Below are 24,966 nucleotides of genomic sequence, written 5' to 3'. Positions count from 1 at the left end.
AATGTCTCAATTGTGAGACTTACATTGTGTTTTGTTTGGCATATTGAATACATTACGGGTAGCTTGCCAGGCTTTTTTGTGAGGGCAAGATACTCTCAGTAGCTTGCTGGGCTCTCTGAGAGGGGTGGAGGTATTGAACCTGGGTCAGCTGAGTTGGTCGTGTACAGGTCAAACACCCCACCTGCTGTGCTATACGATAGCACAGTGGGGGTACGGTGTGATATTGGGGGTGAAAAATGTATGTACACTGGTGGAGGGATGGGTGTGGGTGTGTTGGAACATTTATGATTTAAACCAGATAATGAAAGCTTTGTATTTGTATCTTCTGGAGATTATATATATATATATATATGTATGAATTGAATATACCCTATATATATAATGAATATAATGTTTACCTGATATATAACCCAGGTATGGCCATACGGTGAATTTTAAAGACTTAAACAGTCCAGTATGTGGGGATTGCCACTTCACGTGAGCTATTCTCTTGAGATGAAATGCAATACTTTCTCAGGAAACATTAGAAATTGAAGCTTTCTACATGCCAGGGTCACCCAAATGGTACTAATTAGTCATGGAGTAGCTGATTCTACATTTGCCATTCCTGATACCATGCTTGAGACCCAAATCTTACAGAGAAGTAAGGCAGCTCAAAAGAGATACATTGACAAACACTGAATCATAATTCGATTTGAGTTTCTCACCCCCTTTGCCTAAATCTATGTCTAGAATTTGAATATCTCATAATCACATATGGATACTTTCTTTATAATTAGTGCTAATGCTGTAATGAGTGAATCACAAACATCTTCAAGACTCACCTTGGTTCAGGCTGCTAATTTAGAACATATTTTGATACTTATTTGGAAGTTACTTTATATTTTTATAATAATTAGACACACACAAAAAATAGTACTTATTTAAATTTCCATAAACTTTGAAAATCAGAAAACATTAGACTAATGCTTATTGAGTCTGTGATAAATACCAAATTTTTTCATATAGAATCTCATTAATTCTTTTAAAGCTCTATAAATTAAATTATTGGAATCATTCTGTTTTAACCAGTAAGCAGCTATAGGTAGACTCATCATGGTTAAAGAAAACAAAGTCAAATACAGGTAAATTTTTCACAAAAAAAGCCCTGATTGTTTGATGCTACATCCCCGCCCTGCACCCCAGTTTGATGTGGACTACATCAGATTCGAGTCTTATGTGCTTAAGACTCATAAGACTCCAATGTCCATAAAATTAAAAAGAATTAGAGTAAAACTTCCAGATTGAAGTATGAGCTTTCATTATATCTCCCAAATCTGATGCGGTTCCTACAAATAGAATACCCCATCTTCTGCAAGATGCTTGAAAAAATATTTAACATAAAAACAATCAGAGGATTCATTCAACAATACTCTAATGTTACAAAAGATACAATAGGATGGAAATTCAAAACTGAGGGATTGAGGAGATTAAGCAAATCTTTTTTTTTTTTTGATGCCTTCAGAACCCACTTCATCTCAATGGGAGAATGAGCACAGCTAGCCTTTCAATTTTCCTATAGCTTTTGCACACAGATTGAGAAAGTTTCTAATTTCTTGTGGTCAAGTATCTTTGACATTAAATGTGTAAACTGCTATGAAAACAGAACACAAGGGCCTCTGTCAATTATGATCTCTGGCTAACACGTTAGCAGATAGACAGGGAATTAGTAAGTGCTGGCTGCATACACAAACAGACCTTAATATGTTATTCATTTCAATGTCTATTTAGAAAATGGCAACTGAATTTTAAAATAGTCACTTGGGGGAAATTTCAATAGCTGCACCCCACCGTTTCAGAGGATCACATGTCAGCAGAGATCAAAGTAGACTCAGCCACATGCAAGTCATTCACTTTAATTTAATTCAGTACTATCTCTGGCCCTAGTTTCCCATCTTTGAAAAAGTAACTATTATTTATTATCTTGTAGAGGGCTGGAGCGATAGCACAGTGGGTAGGGTGCTTGCCTTGCATGCAGACGACCCGGACCGACCCTGGTTTGATTCTTCCGCCCTTCTCGGAGAACCTGGCAGGCTACCGTGAGTATCATGCCCGCACGGCAAAGCCTGGCAAGCTACCCGTGACATATTCGATATGCCAAAAACAGTAACAAGTCTTGTTACTGGTGCCTGCTCGAGCAAATCGATGAACAACGGGAGGACAGTGCTACAGTGCTATCTTGTAGAACTATATTATTCCTAAGCAGCACTGGGAGTGAACTTCCAATCACAGAACCAGAGTAGCCTCCAAGCATCATGAAATGTGGTTAATAAACAAAAAGCAATAGAATCAAACAAGGAAATAAAATAATAATTTTTACACAGTTTCTATTCCTAAACCTAAAGTCCAATATGTTTAATAAGTATAATGTGGTAAGTTACCCAATTAGTAAATATAGGAAGAGTATAATTTCTCAAGAGAATAAGAATAATCATAATGATAGTCATTGTCATTTAAAAAAATGTTCCAACAGATACTTTCATATTTTATATTAAGTTGAAATATACATTGGCACACCTAAATAGGACTAGAAAAAATAAAACAAATGTTGCATTATTTTTAGAAGTTTCAACCTTTACAATTTTTTTCTTTATTTTAATTGTCCCTCCTTTATTTAAGGTCACAGTTTTACTCTATCCCAAAGGATCATTCACATGTTATTGAACTGTGAATATTCTTTACTCAAATACAATACAAAGTATAATTCCTGAATATGTTTATATGGAGAAAACTTCTATGATCTTTGTTCTGATATTCTCTATTGGTCTCTTCAACTATTTTGTTTGTTTGTTTGTTAGTTTTTTGAATAGCTGATGTGTAAAATTTATTCATCTTATGCTTATTGACATGTCCCTATTAACTTTCTCAGCTTCTGCCAACCACCATTCCTGTCCAAGTTTGTCTATTTTAGATATTTAGCTCTGTAGCACTGTAGCACTGTCCTCCTGTTGTTCATTGATTTGCTCGAGCAGGCTCAGTAATGTCTCCATTGTGAGACTTGTTTTTATTGTGTTTGACATATCAAATACATCGTGGATAGCTTGCCAGGCTTTGCCGTGAGGGCGACATACTCTCTGTAGCTTGCCGGGCTCTCTCCAAGAGGGGCGGAGGAATAGAACTCAGGTCGGCCAGGTCAGCTGCGTGCAAGGCAAATGCCCGACCGCTGTGCTATCACTCCAATCCCAGATATGTAGTTCAAACTTTACATTTCTTTTTTTGTTTTGTTTTGTTTTGTTTTGTTTTGTTTTCCTTTTTTGGGTCACACCTGGTGATGTACAAGGGTTACTCCTGGCTCATGGACTCAGGAATTACTCCTGGCGGTGCTCAGGGGACCATATGGAATGCTGGAAATCGAATTTGGGTCAGTCACATGCAAGGCGCAACCCTACTCACTGTGTTATCACTCCAGCCCCTACAATTCTTAATTTCACCTGAATGCCCATCTCTTCTACGAGGAACAAGTTCAACAGTTAGACAGACTTAGAAACACACAAATGCTATTTCAATTTAAGAAATTTAATAAATTTCTAAAGAATCAAGTAGTTTGGGCAGAATTCCTTACCATGGAATTGTCTTCATGCAGCTCAGAATATATAATTTCTCTTGCATTTACCCCACAGCATTTAAACCTGGGATTTCCTGTTATTCAGTAAAACTATTTTAATTAAAAAAAAAGGAATTACATGATTACATTTTGTGTGTGTGTGTATTTTTTGTTCTTTTTTTAAATTTTCTTTGTCTTTTGGGTCACTTTTGGTGGTGTTCAGGGAACGTTTAAGATGCTAGGAATAGAACCCTGGTTAGGCCTCGTGCAAGGCAAACACCGTATCAGCTGAACTATTGATCCACCCTGAGTTACACAGTTTTCAGAAGAGTTGAATATGCGTTTTTTTCTTTTCTTACTTGGTTTTTCCTTTTTTATATTAATGCATCCAAAACTTCTTGATACAATAAAAATGTTGTCCAGAGAGATACAGGAATTACAGAATTTGTTTTGCATAGTGTCAACCTGTTTGATCCTCAACACTACAGATGGTTCCCCCAAGCAACACAAGGATTGATCTCTGAGCACAGCATTAGGAGTAAACTCTGAGAACCACTGGATTCTCAATACCCTTCTTCAGTCCCCCAAATAAAGAAAGGAATCATCCTTAAAAATTAACAAATATCTGTCCTGTGCATCTACTATCCTTAGGTGTTAGCCTCATGTTATGTTGTTTTATACTCCACAAATGAGTGCTGTCCTTCTATATCTGTCCCTCTCATTTTCAACTCATTTCACTTAGCATGATACTCTCCATGTCTATCCATTTATATGCAAGTTCATGATTCATCTCTCCTGACAGCTGCATAGTATTCCATTGTGTAGATGTACCAAAGATTCTTTAACCAGTCATCTGTTCTAGGGCACTTGGGTTGTTTCCAGATTTTGGCTATTGTGAACAGTGCTGCAGTGAACATATAGGTACAGATGTCATTTTTGCTGTGCTTTTTTGCATCCTCAGGATATATTCCCAGTAGTGGTATTGCGGGATCATATGTCAGATCAATTTCTAGTTTTTGAAGGACTGTCCATATTGTTTTTCAGAAAGGCTGGACTGCTGGGCATCAACAGTGAAAGAGTGTCCTTTTTCCCCACATCCACACCAGCACTGGTTGCTTTTGTTCTTTTGAATGTGTGCCAGTCTCTGTGGTGTGAGATGTTATCTCATTGTTATTTCAATCTGCATCTCCCTGATGGTTAGCAATGTGGAGCATTTTTTCATGTGTCTTTTGGACATCTGTATTTCGTTTTTGAGGAAACTTCTGCCTGACTCATGAGCAAAGGGGAAAAGGCAGCTGGAATAGAGAAGGGATCGCTAAGAAAAAGATGGCTGGAGGAATTGGTCGGGATGGGAGATATATGCAGAAAGTGGATAAAGGACCAAACATGATAACTTCTCAGTATCTGTATTTAAAAACATAATGCCCGAAAGTAGAGAGAGATTATGGGGAATCATGTCTGCCATGGAGGCAGGGGGAGGGTGGGAAAGGGGGGTTATACCAGGGATATTGGTGGTGGGGAATGTACATTGGTGGAGGGATGGGTGTGTGTGATTGTAACCTAAACATGAAGCTTATAACTATCTCACAGTGATTCAATAAAATTTTTTTTAAAAAATCAATAAATATCAACAGAAAACCATGAATTTAATCTAACAAAATTCTCTGACTTACCATAAGAAAACAAGCATAATGCTATTTTCTCATCAATGATTTAGTTTGTATTTTTATAAAGTAATCCATGTAGTATTGAATTTCTTAAAAAAAACTATTCACCAAAGTATGAATGATACAGATAATGTAGTTTCAAAGTTATAAAAAGTGCACCAAATAACTATCCTCTGTCCTTCCTCTTAGAGAAAGTAAAAAGATAAACTTGTTCTTTATTCACAATAAGGTGCTATTAGTGGTAATGGAGAAAACAAATTTAATTACACTTTGTTACTGATACCTACTATAAAATGTTTTCAAATATTTGTATTATTGCTAAAAACAACTCATAAAGTAGCACTGTAGCACTGCACTGTCCTCCCATTGTTTATTGATTTGCTGGAGCGGGACCAGTAACGTCTCCATTGTGAGACTTATTGTTAATGTGTTTGGCATATCGAATACACTATGGGTAGCTTACCAGACTTTGCCGGGCATCTCCGTAGCTTGCCGGGCTCTCCAAGAGGGGTAGAAGAATAGAGCTCAGGTTGGTCGGGTCGACTGCATACAAGGCAAACGCCCTACCCACTGAGCTATAACTCCAGCCCAACTCAGAAAGTACTAGACTTAAAATTATGAAGGAGAATTGCATTTGCTGTCAATGCCACTAATACATTATGCAACATCCCTACTTCATTTTTTTTTTGCATGTCATTTCTGTAGTGATAGCACAGCGGTAGGGCATTTGCCTTGCAGGCTGCTGGCCCCGCCAAGCTGGATTCGATTCCGCTGCCCCTCTCGGAGAGCCCAGCAAGCTATCTAGAGTATTTTGTCCGCATGGCAAAGCCTAGCGAGCTACCCATGACATATTCGATATGCCAAACACAGTAACAACAAGTCTGACGATGGACACGTTACTGGGCCCATTCAAGCAAATCGATGAACAATGGGAGGACAGTGCTACAGTGCTACAGTCATTTATTTTGAAAGGGTCCCTGGATTATGGCCCCTTCTTAGTAAAATATCTTATGTTTAGATGATATTCCCTAAGCTCCAGCTAGAGACTTTTCATGTACCAGTGTGTACAGGTTAATTGTTGGTTCAAGTCCTGCTGTAAAACAAGTTAATATAATTCATGGTAGGCCAGCAAGAGTCTAATTTTAGAGGAGTAAAATAATTTTATTGACTATGTTTCTTCAATCTTAACTAAGCTTTTACTCAAATTTCATCACATGGAGTGCAGAAAGTGTTATGGTCTCTCTGAATAATTTGAGCACTGAGTTTGTTTATTTATTTTTATCTTTATTTATTTATTTATAAATCACCGTGAGGCACAGTTATAGGCTTACAAACTTTCGTGCTTGCGTTTAAGTCATACAATGATGGCATACCCATCCCTCTACCAGTGCCCATGTCTACCACCAATTGTCCCAGCATCCCTTCCATTACCCCCTCTCTGTCTCCTCCACCCTACCCCGCCTCTGTAGCAGGGCATTCCCTCTTGCTCTCTCTCTCTCTCTCTCTCTCTGGGTATTGTGTTTTGCAATAGAAGTATTAAGTGTACATCATGTTTGGTATATAGTCTACATTTAGTTCGCATTTCCCATCCCAGGGTCCTCCTGGTACCCTTTACTTGGTGGTCCCTTCTCCATCTGAGCTGCCTTCCCCTCAGCATGTGAGGCCGACTTCTAAGCTGTGGAGTGATCCTTCTGGTACTTTTCTCTACTATTCTTGGGTGTTAGTCTCCCATTCTGTAACTTTGTATTCCACAAATGAGTGCAATCTTTCTATGTCTGTCTCTTTCTGACTCATTTTATTTAGCATGATACTTTCCATGTAGAACCACTTGCATGCGATAGTACAGCGGTAGGGTGTTTGCCTTGCGCACAGCCAGCCCGGCCGAGCTGAGTTCAATTCCTCCGCCCCTTTCAGAGAGCCTGGCAAGCTACCGAGAGTATCTTGCCCCCGCAGCAAAGCCTGGCAAGCTACCAGTGACATATTCAATATGTCAAACACAGTAACAACAAGTCTAAAAATGGAGACGTTACTGGGCCCACTAGAGCAAATCGATAAACAACGGGAGGACAGTGACAGTGACATCTTTTCTAGCAGCTGTACAGTATTCCATTGTGTAGATGTACCAAAGTTTCTTTAACCAGTCATCTGTTCTCGGGCACTCGGGTTTTTTCCAGATTTTGGCTGTTATAAACAGTTGAGCGAGCACTGACTTTAAAGTTTTATCTTTATGTCATATATTTAAAGATTTAATTGAGAATATTGAAAGGTCAACTTAATGTCATAAATAGTGACAAGAAAAAAATGAAGGAATTTTTAATGATTATTAAGTATTATTAAGTATTAAGTATTAATTAATTAATAATTAATAATTAATTATTAAGTATTAAGTATTATTATCATTACTTTTACTTTTGGGCCACAACTGGGTGTTCTCAGGGCTAACTCTTGACTCTGTGTACAGGGATCACTCTTGGTGAAACTTGAAGGACAGCATGTGGAAACAGAGATCAAAATCATATCAGCTGCCTGCAAAGCAAATGCTCTATCCACTGTACTTCCTGTGTAGTCCTTATGAAGAGAGCTATCTTAAATGAGACGGCGTTTCTTGAGTTGCAGTGCACAAATAACATAAAAAAAAACCTGAGCTTTGTTGTCATGTAGGTCTAATTATTTTCCAAGAGACTTCTGATTTGTCTGAAGTGAGGATTAAGTGATCCAAAGCATACTTAGGTATCATAGGACGTATTGTAAACCACATGTTCAAAGATCTAAATTAACACCTTGCTGAGCTTTGGAAAACAAAAAGAAATCATATATTTGGGCAGGGAATTTTTGGGGTAGAGGAAAAATAAAACCATGGCAGTGAAAGAGATCATCATTAAGGTTGCATCAGGAAAATGCACTTATGGGTCTTTTTGAAAGACAGAAATCCAAAACTAAACTGTAAAGTGTAAATATGTTAAAATTAAGACTCTTAACATTTAACTTTATAAAAAGAGTTAACTAGAAAAAATATCACCTAATAGCCACAGGGATAGCATATATTCATTCTACCCCTGATATGGATTCAAACTCAGTCCTCATAGAAAAATGACACAGCACAATAACATTTCTTAAGCACTTTCAACAAGACACTTGTTCTTACTCAATTCTGGAACTCTAAATTAGAATTCAACACATTGATAAAAAATAAAAATAACAAATTAAAATTATTCTAAATTAGATAACACTCCCCTCCCTGACACTTAGCAAAAGATAAACACTATCTTGCCTGGAGAAAAACTTTTGAATTTTTGATTAATTTATCCCCAGTGCATTAATTTCAAGCAAATATGTGACACAAATACAATGCACACATTCACACAATATGTGAGGCCAAAATGCTGCCATAGAAAGAAATTTAAAAAAGCAGAAGATAGGTTTAGATTCTTACAAACTTCACATATAATTCTAAGACAACATGTTCAAACTTAAATGAATACTTAAAAGCATAAAAAACAAACAAAGGAATGAGAACAATAGACTATCTTAACAGTTGTACGTGAAAAATAAGGACATGCTTCATTTAGACATAATAATAATTTTTAAAATCATTTTTTCAATGCTTTAATGGTTTACTAATCATAGATGAAGATTGAAATAGTGAATTTGATGGGAAATATTAATTGCTTAAACTTCTATATGAGACAAAGATAAAACTTACAATAAAGCAATGGGAAGATGTAGGAGGATAAAGATAGAAAATTTAAGGTTAAGACAACTGAATAGAGAATAATGACAAACTATTATGATATGTTCAAAATGTTGATAAATAATGAAGGTGAATATGAATAATAGATATGAATTAGACACATATGTAGCTAGAGGAAACAAAATATTAACTAATATACTTGAAAAGAAATATACATCAAGATACATGCAAGTAAAGCTGCAAAGCACCAGATTAAAATTAGCTTGTGGGTGTTGAGGATGGGGACGGTCACAGTACAAATGCAGAACATACTGATACTGATAGTCAACATTTTAAGGGCAGTAGAAAACTGAATTGAAGAGCATAATTATATACTTGCTAAATGTTGAAAATTGCTTATCCTGCACAAAAAGAATCCTGATCCTGGCAATTTTGATTGTGATGGTTTTAATACCCTTAGTATGAGCAATGTCAAATTACAACTGTGCCATCACATTATGCCGAATTAGGCAGTGTTGTGAATCATAGCCAGTGTGACTTTGCTTCATCATACACCTAAAGAATTATTTAAGATATAAATAAATTTTGATCCTAAATTACATCTAGAGAAATTATCTTCTGATAATGATTATAAAATAAAGACTCTTCCAGATAAAGGGCTCTTATTATCAAATACATTAAAAAGTATTTACTTAAGAAAGAAGGATATTGGTTTTGGTAGAAAGTAGAGGCTATGAACTATAGAAAGTAATGAGCACGAGTAAATTAGCCACTGCAGTGGTAAGTCAAAAATAACAGTGTCTATGTAAGACACTTTTTATTAATGGGACTGGAATATGAAATAAATTAAGATTCAATCTAGAAGTTAATCACTGCTGATTGGCTCATTTAACTACCATTCGAAAAACAAAAAATTGAAATCTTCCAAATAGAACTGCAGCTATGTTTTCGGGTGCCTATTATGTTCTGGAAAATAGATAATGTTTATCAATTTAGAACAGAGTCACAAAACAGGACCATTTTCCATTCTCATACAGCCTTTTCTACTATTACAGAAAGTCATGGTAACACAAAGTGTTTTTGGCAAGACTTTTCTGCTCTTGGGAACTGATATACTGCATGGGGCCACAGTGGTTTTAGACACTATTTTTGCATTTAGCAATGGAATCTAAAGTAATATCTCCAAATTAATCAGCTCAGAACTTTTAGGGTAGTCTATCAAAAATCTCTTATAAGAATTCACACTGTAAGTACAGTGATAAATTTAGTCAGCAACTCATTTCTGGTGTTTAATGCATTTCTGTTTAAAATGCCTCCAGTCATTAATATTTTATGCTATATAATATAATTAAGTTAGAAATAACATAGGAAGAGCTGAATGAATAGGGAACAGGACACAGAAATAAAACTAAGCAACCCAACATTGTAAAAGGGTCTATATTTGAAAATTTATAAAACAAAAATAGCAAGACTGAGCCAACTACAAAATTCAGCAGTGTACTCTTCACAAGATCACACTTTAGACTAAAAGAGAAAATCTTTGAAAGGATAGGCTAGGAAAAACCTACAAAAAAATTGAATTATCTATATCATTCACTGTCACAGTCACTGTCATCCCTTGTTCATGGATTTACTCAAGTGGGTGCCAGTAACATCTCTATTTATCCCAGCCCTGAGATTTTAGCAGCTTCTCCTCAGCTCTTTCCCAATGACTGGAAGTTCTTTCAGGGTCAGGGGAATGAGACTTGTTATTAATATCTATATTAATAATGGACAAAATTTAAGCACAGACATATTTAAGCATATGAGAAATTTAAAGGTAAAGGTAAAGGTAAAGGCCCTCCCGTTGATCGTCGATTTGCTCGAGCGGGCCCAGTAACGTCTCCATTGGAGACTTTGTTGTTACTGTGTCTGGCATATCGAATACTCTCGGTAGCTTGCCGGGCTCTCCGAGAGGGGCGGAGGAATCGAACTTGGGTCGGCCATGTTGGCTGCGTGCAAGGCAAATGCCCTACCGCTGTGCTAAAGCAAAAAAAAAAAAAAAAGAGAGAGAGAAATTTAAATGAAAAACAAAATCGCTTTGGTATGAAATATGTTCAAGTCATCAAAAAGAAACATGGAAATGTCTATCTTGAATAGGAATGATACCTCATATAATCTGATAATTTCCAGAACTTGCAATAGAAAAAAAAATCAATATAATATTTAAGCATTGGTACTTCTGCAGTTGGTGTAAACTACTAGAGAGTATGGATTTGAAAAAAAGCAATTGAGTTGTATTTTTTTTCTGTTTTTTCTTTTTTAGATTGGACCCAGTGGTGTTTAGGGTTTACTCCTGATTCTATGCTCAGGGATCACTTCTGGTGGGGCTCTGACAACCATAAGTGGTCCTTAGGATCATACTTCCGTCAGCCACATGCAAGCCAATCTTCCTCCCTGCTAAACTCTTTATGTAGCCCCACAATGTACTAAATTTTAAGTAAAAACTAAATTTAAGAAAAATTAAATATTTCAAATTAATTAAAAATTAAGTCAATAACCATGCATGTTTTTTCTCTTAAGTTAGCTTATTTAAGTTTCCATAATGTAGCTCTAAATATCAGTTTCTACTCTGCCACATGTATATCTGAGCATATTCTAGTCTAGAAATCTTGTTTCTATAGCTTGGATATCATGGGATTAAAAGTGTCTAGACTGAACCAAAATAATCTTCAGCAAAAATGATTGATTGATTTATCTTAATAAACTCCACCAGGAAGGAACAGACTAAACAAACCTGTGACTTTGCCCAATGTGAGTGACCTTACAGGCCTGAAATCAACTTCTGGAGAGAAATTATAACTGAGTCTGAGTTGCTGATCCATCTGAAAAAAAAAAAAAGCAGAGAAAAAAAAGGTATGTCAGTAATACCCTGTTTTCAAAAGACATAAAAACACTCCCCTCCTGAAATAACTTGAAAACACAGAGAGTAAGACATTCTCAGAGATTTTCTCTCTGGAGAGAGGGAAAATGTCTTGCTAATTCTCCCACAATGCACATAAAATACCCCTTTCTTTCCTCTTGGTGAAATAAAGGCTTTCACACAAAGTTTTCTCCCTGGGAATTTCTGTACAGCTTTTGACAGATATTTATCTCCCCACTGAGATTTTTCTCGCCATTTCCTTTGCTGAAAACAAGCAAACAAATAACGCCTTCACAGAAACATACTGTGCAAGATTACCTTAAATGGAAACACACTCTCATTCCCCATTTCTTACTTTTTGTTCCTTAGATGTAACACTGCTCCTTATGCCCCAACTATTCTGACCTAGTCTCATTCAAGTATGTACTAGGCTAAAGAGTTCCTGAGAAAATATTGATTTGTCTTAGTGAGTAGAGGCTAGCTGAACAACTGCTAGAACACCAAAAGTTGATAAGCCATCTTGCAGACACAAGCAAAATCCACCACTAGGATTCTATGAGACTCTATTTCTAGGGTCATCCTTCAGAGAACCACCCCCAATTCACCAATTGCTAATTCTAGTTTAGTCTCTTCCTAATCATTCCAGGAAGTACTTCCTTAACTCATTATTTTGTAGTGCTTCTGAACTCTATTTTAATATTTCTATGATACTTTCTGCATTTTTCTAAAGTTCCTTTGTAAGAAGAGAAGACCTAGACCCTATTGGCTACGAACAGAGCCCAGGCGCCTCCAGAATAATTGATGTAGGATTAATATATGATTCTGCCAGTTCCCAGTGCTGTGATGTTCCATCTTCCTGAATTCAGCTAAGATAAATTCCTTATAGGTACTTATGATTTGTGGTGTGTGATTGCATTTAAAAAAATCATTTTATTCAACAAGACTGTAACATTTCTTATTTATTAAACACTTGGTGTGTTTGGGATGACAGGCTAAAGCATCTTTCTAAGTGCTTTAGAATATTTATCTTTAGAGTAATGGACAATAGGTTTTATTATCCTTGTGTTAATGATCAGGGGACTGAGGACACAGAAATCAATATGCTGGACAAAGCTGTACAGTATCTCAAGCAGTTGTCCCACTTTCCTGTGACTTACACATCACAAAATATGGCGTTTGCTTCACTACCCCACATCTCCCTCAAGATTTGTGCAGTCTCAGTCAGTTATCATATTTTTTAATTCTGAATTTTTGTAAAACTTGTTCAACAAATGCTTGTATATGAGTTCTAAGAGCTCCCAGAGTCTACTTTCTTCCAGAAAGTTTTTCTGAATGCTTTGATAAGATTATCTGAACTCTTCTCTAAAATTTTAGTGCTTTTTCTTCTTATTCTACCATACATTTGGATACAACAATGCGACATTTTCAGTTTTCCCTTCCTATCCTCCTTCCCCCATTCCCATAAGTTATCATTTTTTGAGAGTTGATACTACTTTTATCCAACAAAGTACTACTATACAGAAACTTGAAAAGTAACTCAATATGGGATTTGTTAAATGAATAAATAAGCACCTCATGTTGATTTGCATGTTGTCTTGTGGGCTATAAAGACAGTGTCCATCACACAACTACAGTACACCTGACTTGCCTGATGGTCTCTATACCTTTAGGTTCAATGATTTTTTTTTTTCTGTTTTTCAATAACTAAGGCGTCCATAGACAATTTGTTCAATCTTAATGGGTTCAGAATCAATCCTTCAAACCCTTCATCATGGTTTTTTTCTTGCCCATATTAAAAGCTCTCAATGACTTCCCACTCTTTGGGAACTATACATATACATTCCAGCTGGAAGCAGGGATTTCTATCTCATACTTTTGTTGCTCAGTTTTCAGAAAAGGTTACAGTTAATAAAATGGCTGACTATGTGAAAAAGGAAGGGTGTTTGGAATTGAAGATACACAAAGATCCTAAAAGTTGTACCCCTTGCATCTTCCTCAATTTCCAATACAGTTAGCTTCTTATACTGACACTTCCTGGGAACTTTGACAAGCCTGAGCAACAGTGTCACCCAAGGAAGAGCTAAATGTTGAAGTACATGATTTTTTTTTAGTATAATAAGAAGTCACCTGGTTGTTAACTTCTTCTCTTCTTCCTTTGTTATCTGGTTAGAGCTTTAACAACCAGGTGATTGGTTGTTTAGCACTAATTGTTTCACTTAACTCCTCTCCTTCCTTTGTTATCTGGTTAAAGCTTTAAGTGATATTTAATTAGAGGGGTTTTATCTTCTTTTGGTTCTTTTGTTTTTAAACCACACCCATTGTGTTTAGGGTTTATCCTGACTCTGCTCACATGGTTTAGGGATCATATAGAGTTCTGAGATTAAATTCAGTTTGGGTGCATGGAAGGTAAATGGCATACCCACCATATTATTTCTCTGGACCTTAATGGGGTTTTTATTGAATAAGTACCTGCAAAGTTTTAGAGTTGAAAGTACAATGATTCAAAGGACACTAGAGATTATTGATGAATTGCAAACGCCTGGAAGGTGGTTTTTAGCCCTTACACAATGTGGGTACTGGAGCATTACTTATAATTCAAATCTGGGTTATAAATAAAACAAAACAAATAAACAAAAATCTTGGCAAATACATTAGACAATAACCCTAGTAAACCTCTTATGAACCCCTCTTCATTTACATGTCTTTATCATTATACTACAGTGATCACATTTGAGCAGTCAACAGAATCATCTATGGACTCTATTGCTAAAGGTTTTGGTTAAGTCGTTCTAATGTGGCACCAGAGAATTTAAATTTCTAACAATTCTAGATGACGTTGATACTGGTAGAAAACGGGAGCATAGAGTAAACACAGAAAATTCCAGTCTTTCAGGATGAGGCCAAGTGTGGTTCATAGCTATTCCCAGAACTAATTTTCCATACTTGACTCTGGGTAGAAGATCAAAATAGTTTCACTGATCAGCTAAAGCACATTTGACTGATTGAGAATAACTCTACCTGTATGGTAAGCTCTCTTCCTTCTCGGTTAATCTTCAAGTGATGCATCCTTCTGTCAGCAAAGTTTTCACCATCAATAGTGAATACGTGGGTTTCTTCCTTATTTAACTGATAACGAACCTGTAGGCTTCCTTGAATATATATATAAAAAGAAGAGGAAGAAGAAGAAGAAGTTACAATCTAAAGTAAGATCCATGAGCTGGAGATAAATACAATAAATAAATAAAAATAAAATAGTAACTATAAAAAGATGTGATTGTTTTTAGATGACATATTTAGAAATGTCTTTCAATTATTTCATCATAAATTTTTTAAAAGGAATATGTGTAATTAATATAGCATTTGGGCTTATAGAGAAAACATTGAATGTAGATAAAAACTTGTGTGTGTGCCTGAAATAGAGGGAGAGAGAAAGAGATGGAAAGAGGAGAGAGATAAAGGATAAAAACAAAAAAGATTTTGAAAAATTAAAAAAAAACACACAACTGTACTCTATATTGGACAGTGAGACTGCTAGGATAGATTTGAATCCTTATTTTTACTGTCTATTCAATTTTCACTACTTAATTTCTTTCTACCTAAATGGTATCATGGAATTACAGGAATTTTAATGTGAAATAGATTTCAAAACAATCTAAAGAAATCTTGGAGAAATAGATTAGGAATATAAAGTCACTATCAACAGCTTAAAGAAATAGAAGAATTTCTTTATAGCTCACCATCTTTTTCTAGTTTATTCTCTCTTCTTGGTTCTTATTAAAAATTTATATATGTGTGCTTATTATGTCACTGAAAATGTTTAACTCTCTGAAAGTAGCTTACTTGTTACTAAGAAGAGTTAGGTAGGAATGGTAATGCAGATTAAAAGACACAAAGCAAGGGGTTACTTAAACTGCGAATCCGTGAGACCCATCTCTAATGGATTCTTAGGCTTCGTAGATATTCTAGGATTCTTCCAATTTCAAGCATCAGAGTGTTTTAGTATATATATATACATATATATTGTAATAAATATGTAATATTTATGTGGCAGAAATTATGCTATTTTGTCTAAGGGTGTTTTACCATTTCCATGTTTCAGGACTTCATATACACATACATATTGCTTTTATTTCTCCCTTTAACAAATCACTTACAATTTCTATATTCTGACACGTGCCATACAAAAATCCATCTTAAATGTGAATTCAACACTGCCAAAGTATTCTGAATCTTTCCCAACATCCCATATATGTCTAAAACATCACAATCAGTTTTTCTAGTCATATAAATATTGATCTCACCTTCTTGGGAGTTTTTATGCAATCAATGCCTCCCAAAGTACCCCTATAGGGATATCATGAAACTGCTCACTATCTCTTTTTTACATAACTCACAGGAGGTAAAAACAAACAAACAGCCTTAATCCATGATTTTCAGAAATAAGCTTGACACCAATGGAAATTGATGATGTCCAGATTTCTAAGACATAATGGCTTGGATCAAAAATGTGTAATATCAAGACCGAGAGTAATTAATAATTTTACATTAGCTTCTCTTCAACTGCTTGGTCAGAAAACATATATTTCTCTCCTTCCAGCAGGTATGTACACTGCTTATACAAAGCAGACTACCACCAGTTTCTGGAATGTCTTGCCTTATCTGCCTATATCTGCAAAGTCCAGAGATCCAGAACCATCCCTACCCTTAGTGCCTCCATTTCCTTCATAGAGTTTTTCTGTCACCATATTCTGTTTCCTTGTCTGTTTTAACATAATGACAATCACAAGTTGTAGCCTTATAAACAGTGAGTTTACTGTGGAAAGGTGCTTTCTATAATCTAATGTAATAAAATGTGAATTGTCTCACCCAGGAGTTCACTATTTGTTTAAGACGCTATGATGCATTTTCTTACATTGGGTTATTATTTGTTGTTTTTTCTTTGTTGGGTATCTATTGCACTGTACCACTGTCCTCCTGTTCATCAATTTGCTCGAATGGGCACCAGTAACATCTCCATTGTGATACTTATTGTTTTTGGCATATCGAATATGCCACGGGGAGCTTGCCAGACTCTGCCATGCGGAGATATCTATTAATATTGATAATTATAAATATCATAGTCATTTGTATGATTGCATGTCCATAGAGTAAGATGTCCATGTTTCAGGAATTACAAAAGAAATTCATTCACGCATCAGACAGATACCACTCTCTTCAACCTATGCTTTTGGAACAATCAAAACCAATTTATATTAAAACATCCCTTTTTCAACAGCATTTAAAAAGTTAAGTTTAAATGTGCTGTTGAAATACTCTAATTATACCTAGTCTTGTGTTTTCCTATTCCTTTAAGCAAAATCCATGCCGTTAACTTTAAAATTTAATAAGTATTACATTTTACATTTTAAACAGGTAAGGGGAGCCAGAGAGTTAATACAAAAGTTTGGGTATTCTATATACTGCCAACTCAGGTTCCATCTCTGGCACTATATATGGTACCCTGAGCTCCATCAGGATTGATTCCTGTGCACGGAGTCAAGATTAAACCCTGAGCAAAACCAGAACCCCAAATAAAAACCAACAACAAAAAGCAGGGAAATATAGCATTCTACAAATATGTATTTATGTGCACTGATTAGTAATTTACTTCAGAACAAAGAGGATCTATGGTTAAAGTTCCATGAGGCTCTCTAGAGAGGTACATTTTCTTGTCTTTATTATGCTTGAGTTTTGCTGACGACAAAACTTTCATATATAATATTTTTTACTTATTTTTTAATAGATGCTAGAAGACAAACACATTTTCATCACTTGTACTAAATGATGCAGTCAGATATTTTAAACTAATCCTGATTTATTCCCCCAAGCTTGTTTTTTACCAGACACAATTTTTTTGGGAAGCTTAGCTCTTCTTAATTTCTAGTGGATGAATGTATCCCTTGGCTTTACGTTCATGGTAAATGCAATGTCCTCCTTTGTTTCCACATGGTCTTTTCCTCACGTGTCTTATAGAGAACCATTTTCAAAATTTATCTAATACTAAAGGATTATCATAGATCTTTCAGCAATACTTCTATCCTGCTTGAAAACTTTCCAATCAAGATAAGGGGAAAATGTTACACTAGAACTGCATAGTCTAAACATTTTATAAGCCTAATAAAAGTGTTTTGGGTTTGGATTTATGGTAGAGTCATGCATCTCCAAACATATTTTAGTTTCTTTTGAATTGCTTTTTTTGCTGTTGTTACTTTAATCTATATTACACATTACAGTTACTATGAATATTATAACATACTTGCTCATGTGATTTTGTTACTTAAGTTTTTCCAATTTCCTACTTCTACAAAAATATTGCATTGCCTTTTTTCTTTCTCCTTGAATTTTAAGCTTTCTAAAGAGTAATAATTATTTATCTATCATTATATTTTTAGAGAACAGCATATTACCTGCTATCTTGTCTCCAGATAACATTTACTGAATAAAATAACAATTCCAGGGAACAGTATTACCACTGTTACCAAAGTAATATGAACTATATTTATTTGATGCCTTCTAGTGTCATATGTTATATAAACAAACACTTATAATGCTATAATTATATCTTTAAGGATCTTATAATTCTGCTGAAGGAGAAAATGTAATGCTCTTACAAACTTGCTGTTACAGGCAACAGTATAGTTGGCATTTAACCAGGTATTAAATAAGTTTTTATACAAACTTAAATTACAAAATCTAATTGCTGTAGGAAAAAATGTAAATAATAATAACACTACTACGACTACTATTAAGCACTGTATAGCACTGTACTCCCATTGTTTGCCGATTTGCTCGAGCAGGCCCAGTAATGTCTCCATTGTGAGACTTCTTGTTACTGTGTTTGGCATATCGGATACATCATGAGTATCTTGCCAGGCTTTGCTATGCGGTCGAGATACTCTCGGTAGCTTGTGGGACTCTCCTAGAGGGGTGGAGGAATCAAACCGCAAGCAAGGCAAACACCCTACGGCTGTGCTATCACTCCAGCCCAATACTATTAGTATTAGTAGTTTCACATATGTGACTAAATTTAACTATGTGACTAAATTTAACATACTTAAAAAGTAAGAAATATGGGCTAGTTATACTGATGAAAATTTTACCAGGCATCTACCAATTAACCATACCATTTTGAAAGATGTGAAACTAAGACCATGCATGCAAGTGAGGATTATTAATATAGTTGCACACAGAAAAGTCACTGAAATTTGTAGTACTATCACTATTCTCCCATTGTTTATCAATTTGCTCGAGCGGGCACCAGTAACATCTCCATTGTGAGACTTATTACTGTTTTTGGCATGTCAAATATGCCACAGGGAGATTGCCAGTCTCTACCGTGTGGGCGGAATACTGTCAGTAGCTTGGCTCTCCAAGAAGGATGGAGGAATCAAAACTGGATTGGCCCGGGTCGGCGGAGTGCAAGTGAAATGCCCTATTCACCGTGCTATTGCTCCACACTGAAATTTACTTATAGTTAATTGATACATATTTTTAAATGAATAATCCTCTAAAGGACTGGGTTGGGGGCTAGAGAGGTAATACAGAGTGGATAAGGTGCTTTCTTTGCATGAACCTGACCCAGATTTTACCTCTGATATCACATGGTTCTCTCAGCTCAACTAGGAATGATCCCTGAACACAGAAGCAGAAGATAGTCCTGAGCATACCATAGTGGTTTCCCTCCAAAAAATATTAACAAAATATATATTTTAAGAAAATTAGCCTAAATGCCACCACTCATCTGATAAAGGGCTAATATCTAAGATATATAAAGCACTGATAGAACTGTACGATAAAAAATGTCCAACCCCATAAAGAAATGAGAAGATAGAAACATTATTAAAGAAGAAATACAAATGGCCAAAGGGCATTTGAAAAAATGATCTATATCACTAAACACCAAGGAAATGCAAATCAAAACAAGAATGAGACATCACCTCATCCTTGAGAGACTGGCCCACACCCCAGAGAATAACAAACACAATGTTGGTGTGGAAGTGGGAGAAAAAAGGAGCATCATTCACTACTGGTGGGAATGTCCACATTTAGTCTTTTTGGAAAATAGTTTGTTCATTCCTCAAAAAACTGAAAGTTGAACTTCCAAACAATTCTTCAATTTCACATCTTCCAATGTACCCCGAAGTCCCAAATATACAATGAAGAAAAGACATCTTCACTCCTCTGTTCATTGTGGCACTATTCACAATAGCCAAACTCTGGAAACAATCCTAGTGCCCAAGAAGAGGTGAATGGATAAAGAAACTGTGGTACTTATACATTATGGATCTACTTCTTTGTAAGAAAAGATGAAGTCATCCAATTTGCTACTATGCGGACAGATCTGAAGAGCATAATGCTGAGTGAAATTAGTCAAAGGTAGAGGCACCGTTACAGAATGATCGTTTTCTCATGTGGGTTAAAAGAAAATTGCAAAGGAATGAGAAATTCTCAAAGGCAGTAGAACATAACAGCATAGGAACTGAACTTCAGTTGGAAGCTTGCCACTAGGGGCAGGGGTGGCGAAACGGATAGAACAGGGAAGGGAAAGAGCACTGATGTTCCCAGGAAGTGGTCACCCACGAGAAGGACATGTTGATGAAAGGATGTAAAGTCGGATACATGGTATTCTACTGGCAATGGTATTGTAAACTGCAGTTCTTCAAAGGAAATTGGTGGGAAAAAGCAGGAAAAGATGCCTGTCACAAAGGCTTAGAAGCAAGAGAGGAACTGGGGGCATTGGTGAAGGGTTGGGGACACTGGTGAAGGGACTGGTGTTGGAACACGGCAAGCATGGAATTCAACCATGACTAATGTTGTTATTTATTAACTCATGGTGATTTAATATGAAAAGAAAAATGAAAGAAAATTAGCTTGAATATCCAGTGTATGGGCTGGAGAAATAGCACAGCGGGTAGGGTGTTTGCCTTGCACGCAGCCAACCTGGCCAACTCGAGTTCGATTCTTTCGTCCCTCTCGGAGAGCCCTGCAAGCTACTGAGAGTATCTCGCCCACATGGCAAAGCCTGGCAAGCTACGCGTGATGTTTTCAATATGCCAAACACAGTAACAAGTTTCACAATGTTACTGGGCTAACTTGAGCAAATCGATGAACAATAGGAGGATAGTGATAGTGATAGTGATCCAGTGTACATGCCATAACAATATATAAGGTCATTGCATACTACGTCATAGTATGGTACCAAAGAGAAAATAGAAGTACTCTACCACAGTGGAACAGCAGCTTATTCTCATATTTCTGTGAATTTCTAGCTTTATATCTTTACTTTGAACAAAAATATGTCTTCTGCATTTTGAATTCCATCCATCCCCATTGGCCCAAAGAAATCTCCTACTTACGCAGCTTTCTTTATTTTTTAAAAAAATTTTTTATTAGTGAATAGCCATGAGGTATAGTTACAGACTTACAGATTTTTGTGCTTGCATTTCAGTCACACAAAGATCAAGTATCCATCCCTCCATCAGTGCCCATTTTCCACCACCAATGGTCCCAGACAGGTAGCTCTGTCACTACCCGACCAGTATTCCTTCCACCACCCCACCCCATCCCCCACCCCTACCCCACCCTGTCTCTGTGGCAGGGCATTCCGTTTGGCTATTTCTCTCCTTTTGGGTGTTGTCTGCAATAGAGATATTAAGTGGCCATCATGTTTGGTCTATAGTCTACTTTCAGCAAACATCTCCCATCCCAAGCGGGCGCTCCTAGCACCCTTTACTTGGTGGTTTCTTCTCTATCTGAACTGCCTTTTCCCCCCAGCATGTGAGACTGGCTTCTAGGCTGTGGAGTAATCCTCCTGGTACTTTTAGTTTCTGATAATAAGTCTATCTTCACCAACTGGTTCTCTTCTGTCTTCACTGTCTCACAAAATAACAACACTCATCACTGGTTGTTTAAGTCAAAAATTGTGGAAGTTATCATTTTGTTCATTTAGTTTATGAACACCCATAAATAAATTACAAATGCCCAAGTCTAGAAAGCAGATCCCACATGTCTACACCTCTTTCCAGGTCAAAAACCACACCTACATTCAGCCCATCACCTTAGTCAACTCCACCACAGAAACACATCTGAATGACTAAATGAGTTTGATAGAATTTGTATCTTAGTTCCTACACACCAATCTGATTTCTGTCATCACTGTCATCACTATCATCCCATTGTTCATCGATTTACTTGAGTGGGTGCCAGTAATGTCTCCATTTGTCCCAGTCCTGAGATTTTACCAGCCTCTCCTTACTTGTCTTTACCAATGCTGCCATATTGGAGGGTCTTTCAGGGTCAGGGGAATGAGGCCTGCTATTGTTACTGTTTTGGGCATATCGTATGTGCCACAGGTAGCTTGCCAGGCTCTGATTTCTGTAAAAGTTCAAAGTAAACTTTATTATTTATTTTCCTCCAAATTTTCTTTAGGCATTATTATTTAAAATACTGTTTATTTCAAATGATATTTAATAAATAAATAATATAGTTCCAGGCCTCCTGGTGCTTACCACAGGCTGTGTTCTGTATACCAACTGTCTAGAGAGAGCATAGCAATCCCATTCTCTCTTCACCTCAGGTAAGGCTCTTTTTCTGGTCTACATTGTAAATTTGTGATCATAAAAAGAAAATAATGGTTTCAAGCATAGTGTCCCCAATGCCCAACACAAGAGTGTAAGTATCCCTCTAAAAGCAGCCAAGTTCTCCTCCCACATGTCCAACTTTGACAGACGGAGTTCTGTAGGTCATGTCTCAGATTCTTTTACAATGACCAATTGTTATTTCCTTACTTTGTCTCTTTATTCTGATGAAATATCATTCTTTACTTGCTGTCTCTCTCTTCCACACAACATGATACCATCTAGTTTTATCTGCATTTTTTACTTTTTATTATAAATGATTAGTTTTCAGTGTCTCCTGCCTCTGCACCTGGCTGTGCTTACTGGGGCCCCTTGGAGGAGGGTGGGTTGAGTTTCCCTCCCCACCCTGAGCAGAGCCCCGGCAGCTGAAGACATCTGGTTCCAGCCACAGCCATGCTTAAGACCACTCTCCACATGTTCCGACAAGCCTCACTCATGAAAGAGCTGGCAGAGGAACCCAGGTGTGCGGGACCCAGAGCATAGATCTCCAAGCCTGCTTGGATTGGGACTGGGGTCTCCTCCACCCTGATCCCCCATCTTCCAGTATGCAGGAATTACAGCCACCAACTGCCCCCCTCCACGCCGTTTAATCCCATCAACAGTCAAGACCTAGAGACTATGAAACCCAGCTCCCAGAAGCATGCGGCTGCGACGCCTTATTATCTAGTTCTTACTCTGGAGAAATTGGCAGGCTACCAAAAGTGTCCTACCCACACAGCAGAGTCTGGCAAACTCCCAGTGGCATATTCAATATGCCAAAAACCGGAAACAATGATGGGTCTCATTATCCTGATCCTGAAAGATCCTCGAATATGGCACTTTTTAAAATCTCAGGGCTAGGACGAAGGAGACGTTACTGGGGTCTGCTGGAGGCAATCGATGAACAACAGGATGACAGAGATACAGTGATACAGTGATTAGTTTCATTTTGCATAGATACCACAGTTTTTTTATTCTCTCATATGTTCTTGGGTAACTGGGTGATTGCCATATCTCAATTCTTGTGCTGCAATAAAAACATGAGTGCAAAAATAGCTTTTGGTCCTTTGGGGTAGTTTATAATAAGTGGAATTGCTAAAATGTTTTACTGTTGAAAATAATTCTCCAATTAATTTTTCCATAGACACTGAATCAAATGACATTTTCACCAATAATGATTTCCATCCCCCAAACATTTGTTTCTAACCCTTTTGATGTGTGATGATATCACTGGTATGAAGTGACATCTCATTGTTTTTATTTTTATTTACCTGATAATAAGTACTGAACAACACTTTTTAAAACACCTGCTGGCCACCATTATTTTAACGGAACAAAGAAAACCTCCTCAACAAAGAGGCATGTGGAAAACAGGTTAGCCATGAGCAATAAAAGTGTACTTACATCTCTATCTCATTCCATACACAAAAGTCAACTAGAAGTAGATCAAATCTATAAATTGCATGTAGAAAAACATGTAAGAATTCTACATAATATTGACACTAGAGTTATCTTCAATGACTCAATGTAATTGTCAAAGCAAACAGAAGCAAAAATAAACAAATAGGACTACATTAAATTAAGAAGATTCTGCAGTACAAAACAAAAACAAAAACCTTTGAGCAGAATAAAGTCAGCACACAGAATGTGAGAAAATATTCACTCATCAATACATTTGACTAAGGACCAGTATCCAAGACATATAAAGCCCTTAAACTTCTTATCAACAATAATAACAACAGAACCAACAATACCATAAAAAAGTGGAGAATCAGTGAATATCCAGTTCCCCCCTAACTAAGCATTTTTTAAAATATAAATTTGATGCACTGCTTGAAAAATTTTAAAACTCTGAATTATTTATTATGGCCTGTGACATTCTATATCATCTTCCTCAACTTAGATGCTATTTCTTTAAACAGTTGCACTAAGTTCTAAATATTAAGATACCCTACTATGTTCAGTTCACTCCTGTCTCAGAATTCTTATACATATTTTATTTTGTCTCTCTACCTGGAATATTCCTTTATAAGTCTTTGTCAGAGACTCTAATGAGTCCATTTAGTTATTTCTTTCATATCTGTACATGTTGAATATCAACCCTAAGTGTTTTAGGCTTCACAGGTGAATAACCTCTTCCAACCTTCCAGAGAAGCTTACCATGCTCTTGCTAACATCCCTACTTTTGTTAAAGTCTATCTTCAACCTTTACTTTGTGTTGGATATTAAACCTAAGTGCTTTATGCTTCATCAACGAATTGCCCCCTTTCTTCCTCCCAGAGAGGCTTAACATGCTCTTGCTAGCAGCCCTAATTTAGTTAAAGTTTATCTTCAACTGGTTCCTTGTATTTTACCTCTCATTATCACAGTTCCCCAAGTTAGTCTTAATTACTTACAAACCAAACATTCTGGTAATTCTGAACATTGTATTTGTATTGCTTTGCATTTGAAGTGCTGTATATTTGTAC

The 24,966-nt window shown here is 36.5% G+C and overlaps 1 protein-coding gene and 1 non-coding gene across 2 annotated transcripts in view; one reads left to right on the top strand and one right to left on the bottom strand.

Annotated features, from left to right (window-relative positions):
- CNTNAP5 (contactin associated protein family member 5) overlaps positions 1-24,966 on the bottom strand; it is a 973,836-nt gene that overhangs the window by 45,028 nt on the left and 903,842 nt on the right. Inside the window, exons 20-21 of the mRNA XM_056110141.1 lie at positions 14,862-14,992; positions 11,718-11,805 (exon numbers count right to left, since the gene is read on the bottom strand). Coding sequence (XP_055966116.1) covers positions 11,718-11,805; positions 14,862-14,992 — 219 coding nt within the window. The remainder of the gene's footprint in view (positions 1-11,717; positions 11,806-14,861; positions 14,993-24,966) is intronic.
- On the top strand, positions 22,374-22,502 carry LOC130019837 (small nucleolar RNA SNORA51). Its single transcript, XR_008791905.1, has one exon. It is a non-coding gene; the product is annotated as a small nucleolar RNA SNORA51 (small nucleolar RNA).

This window comes from Sorex fumeus, unplaced genomic scaffold, assembly GCF_029834395.1.
Source record: "Sorex fumeus unplaced genomic scaffold, SorFum_2.1 ptg000009l, whole genome shotgun sequence".
Lineage (NCBI taxonomy): Eukaryota > Metazoa > Chordata > Mammalia > Eulipotyphla > Soricidae > Sorex > Sorex fumeus.
Note: the sequence above shows the minus strand (reverse complement) of the source record. Positions and strands in the feature narration are given on the sequence as shown.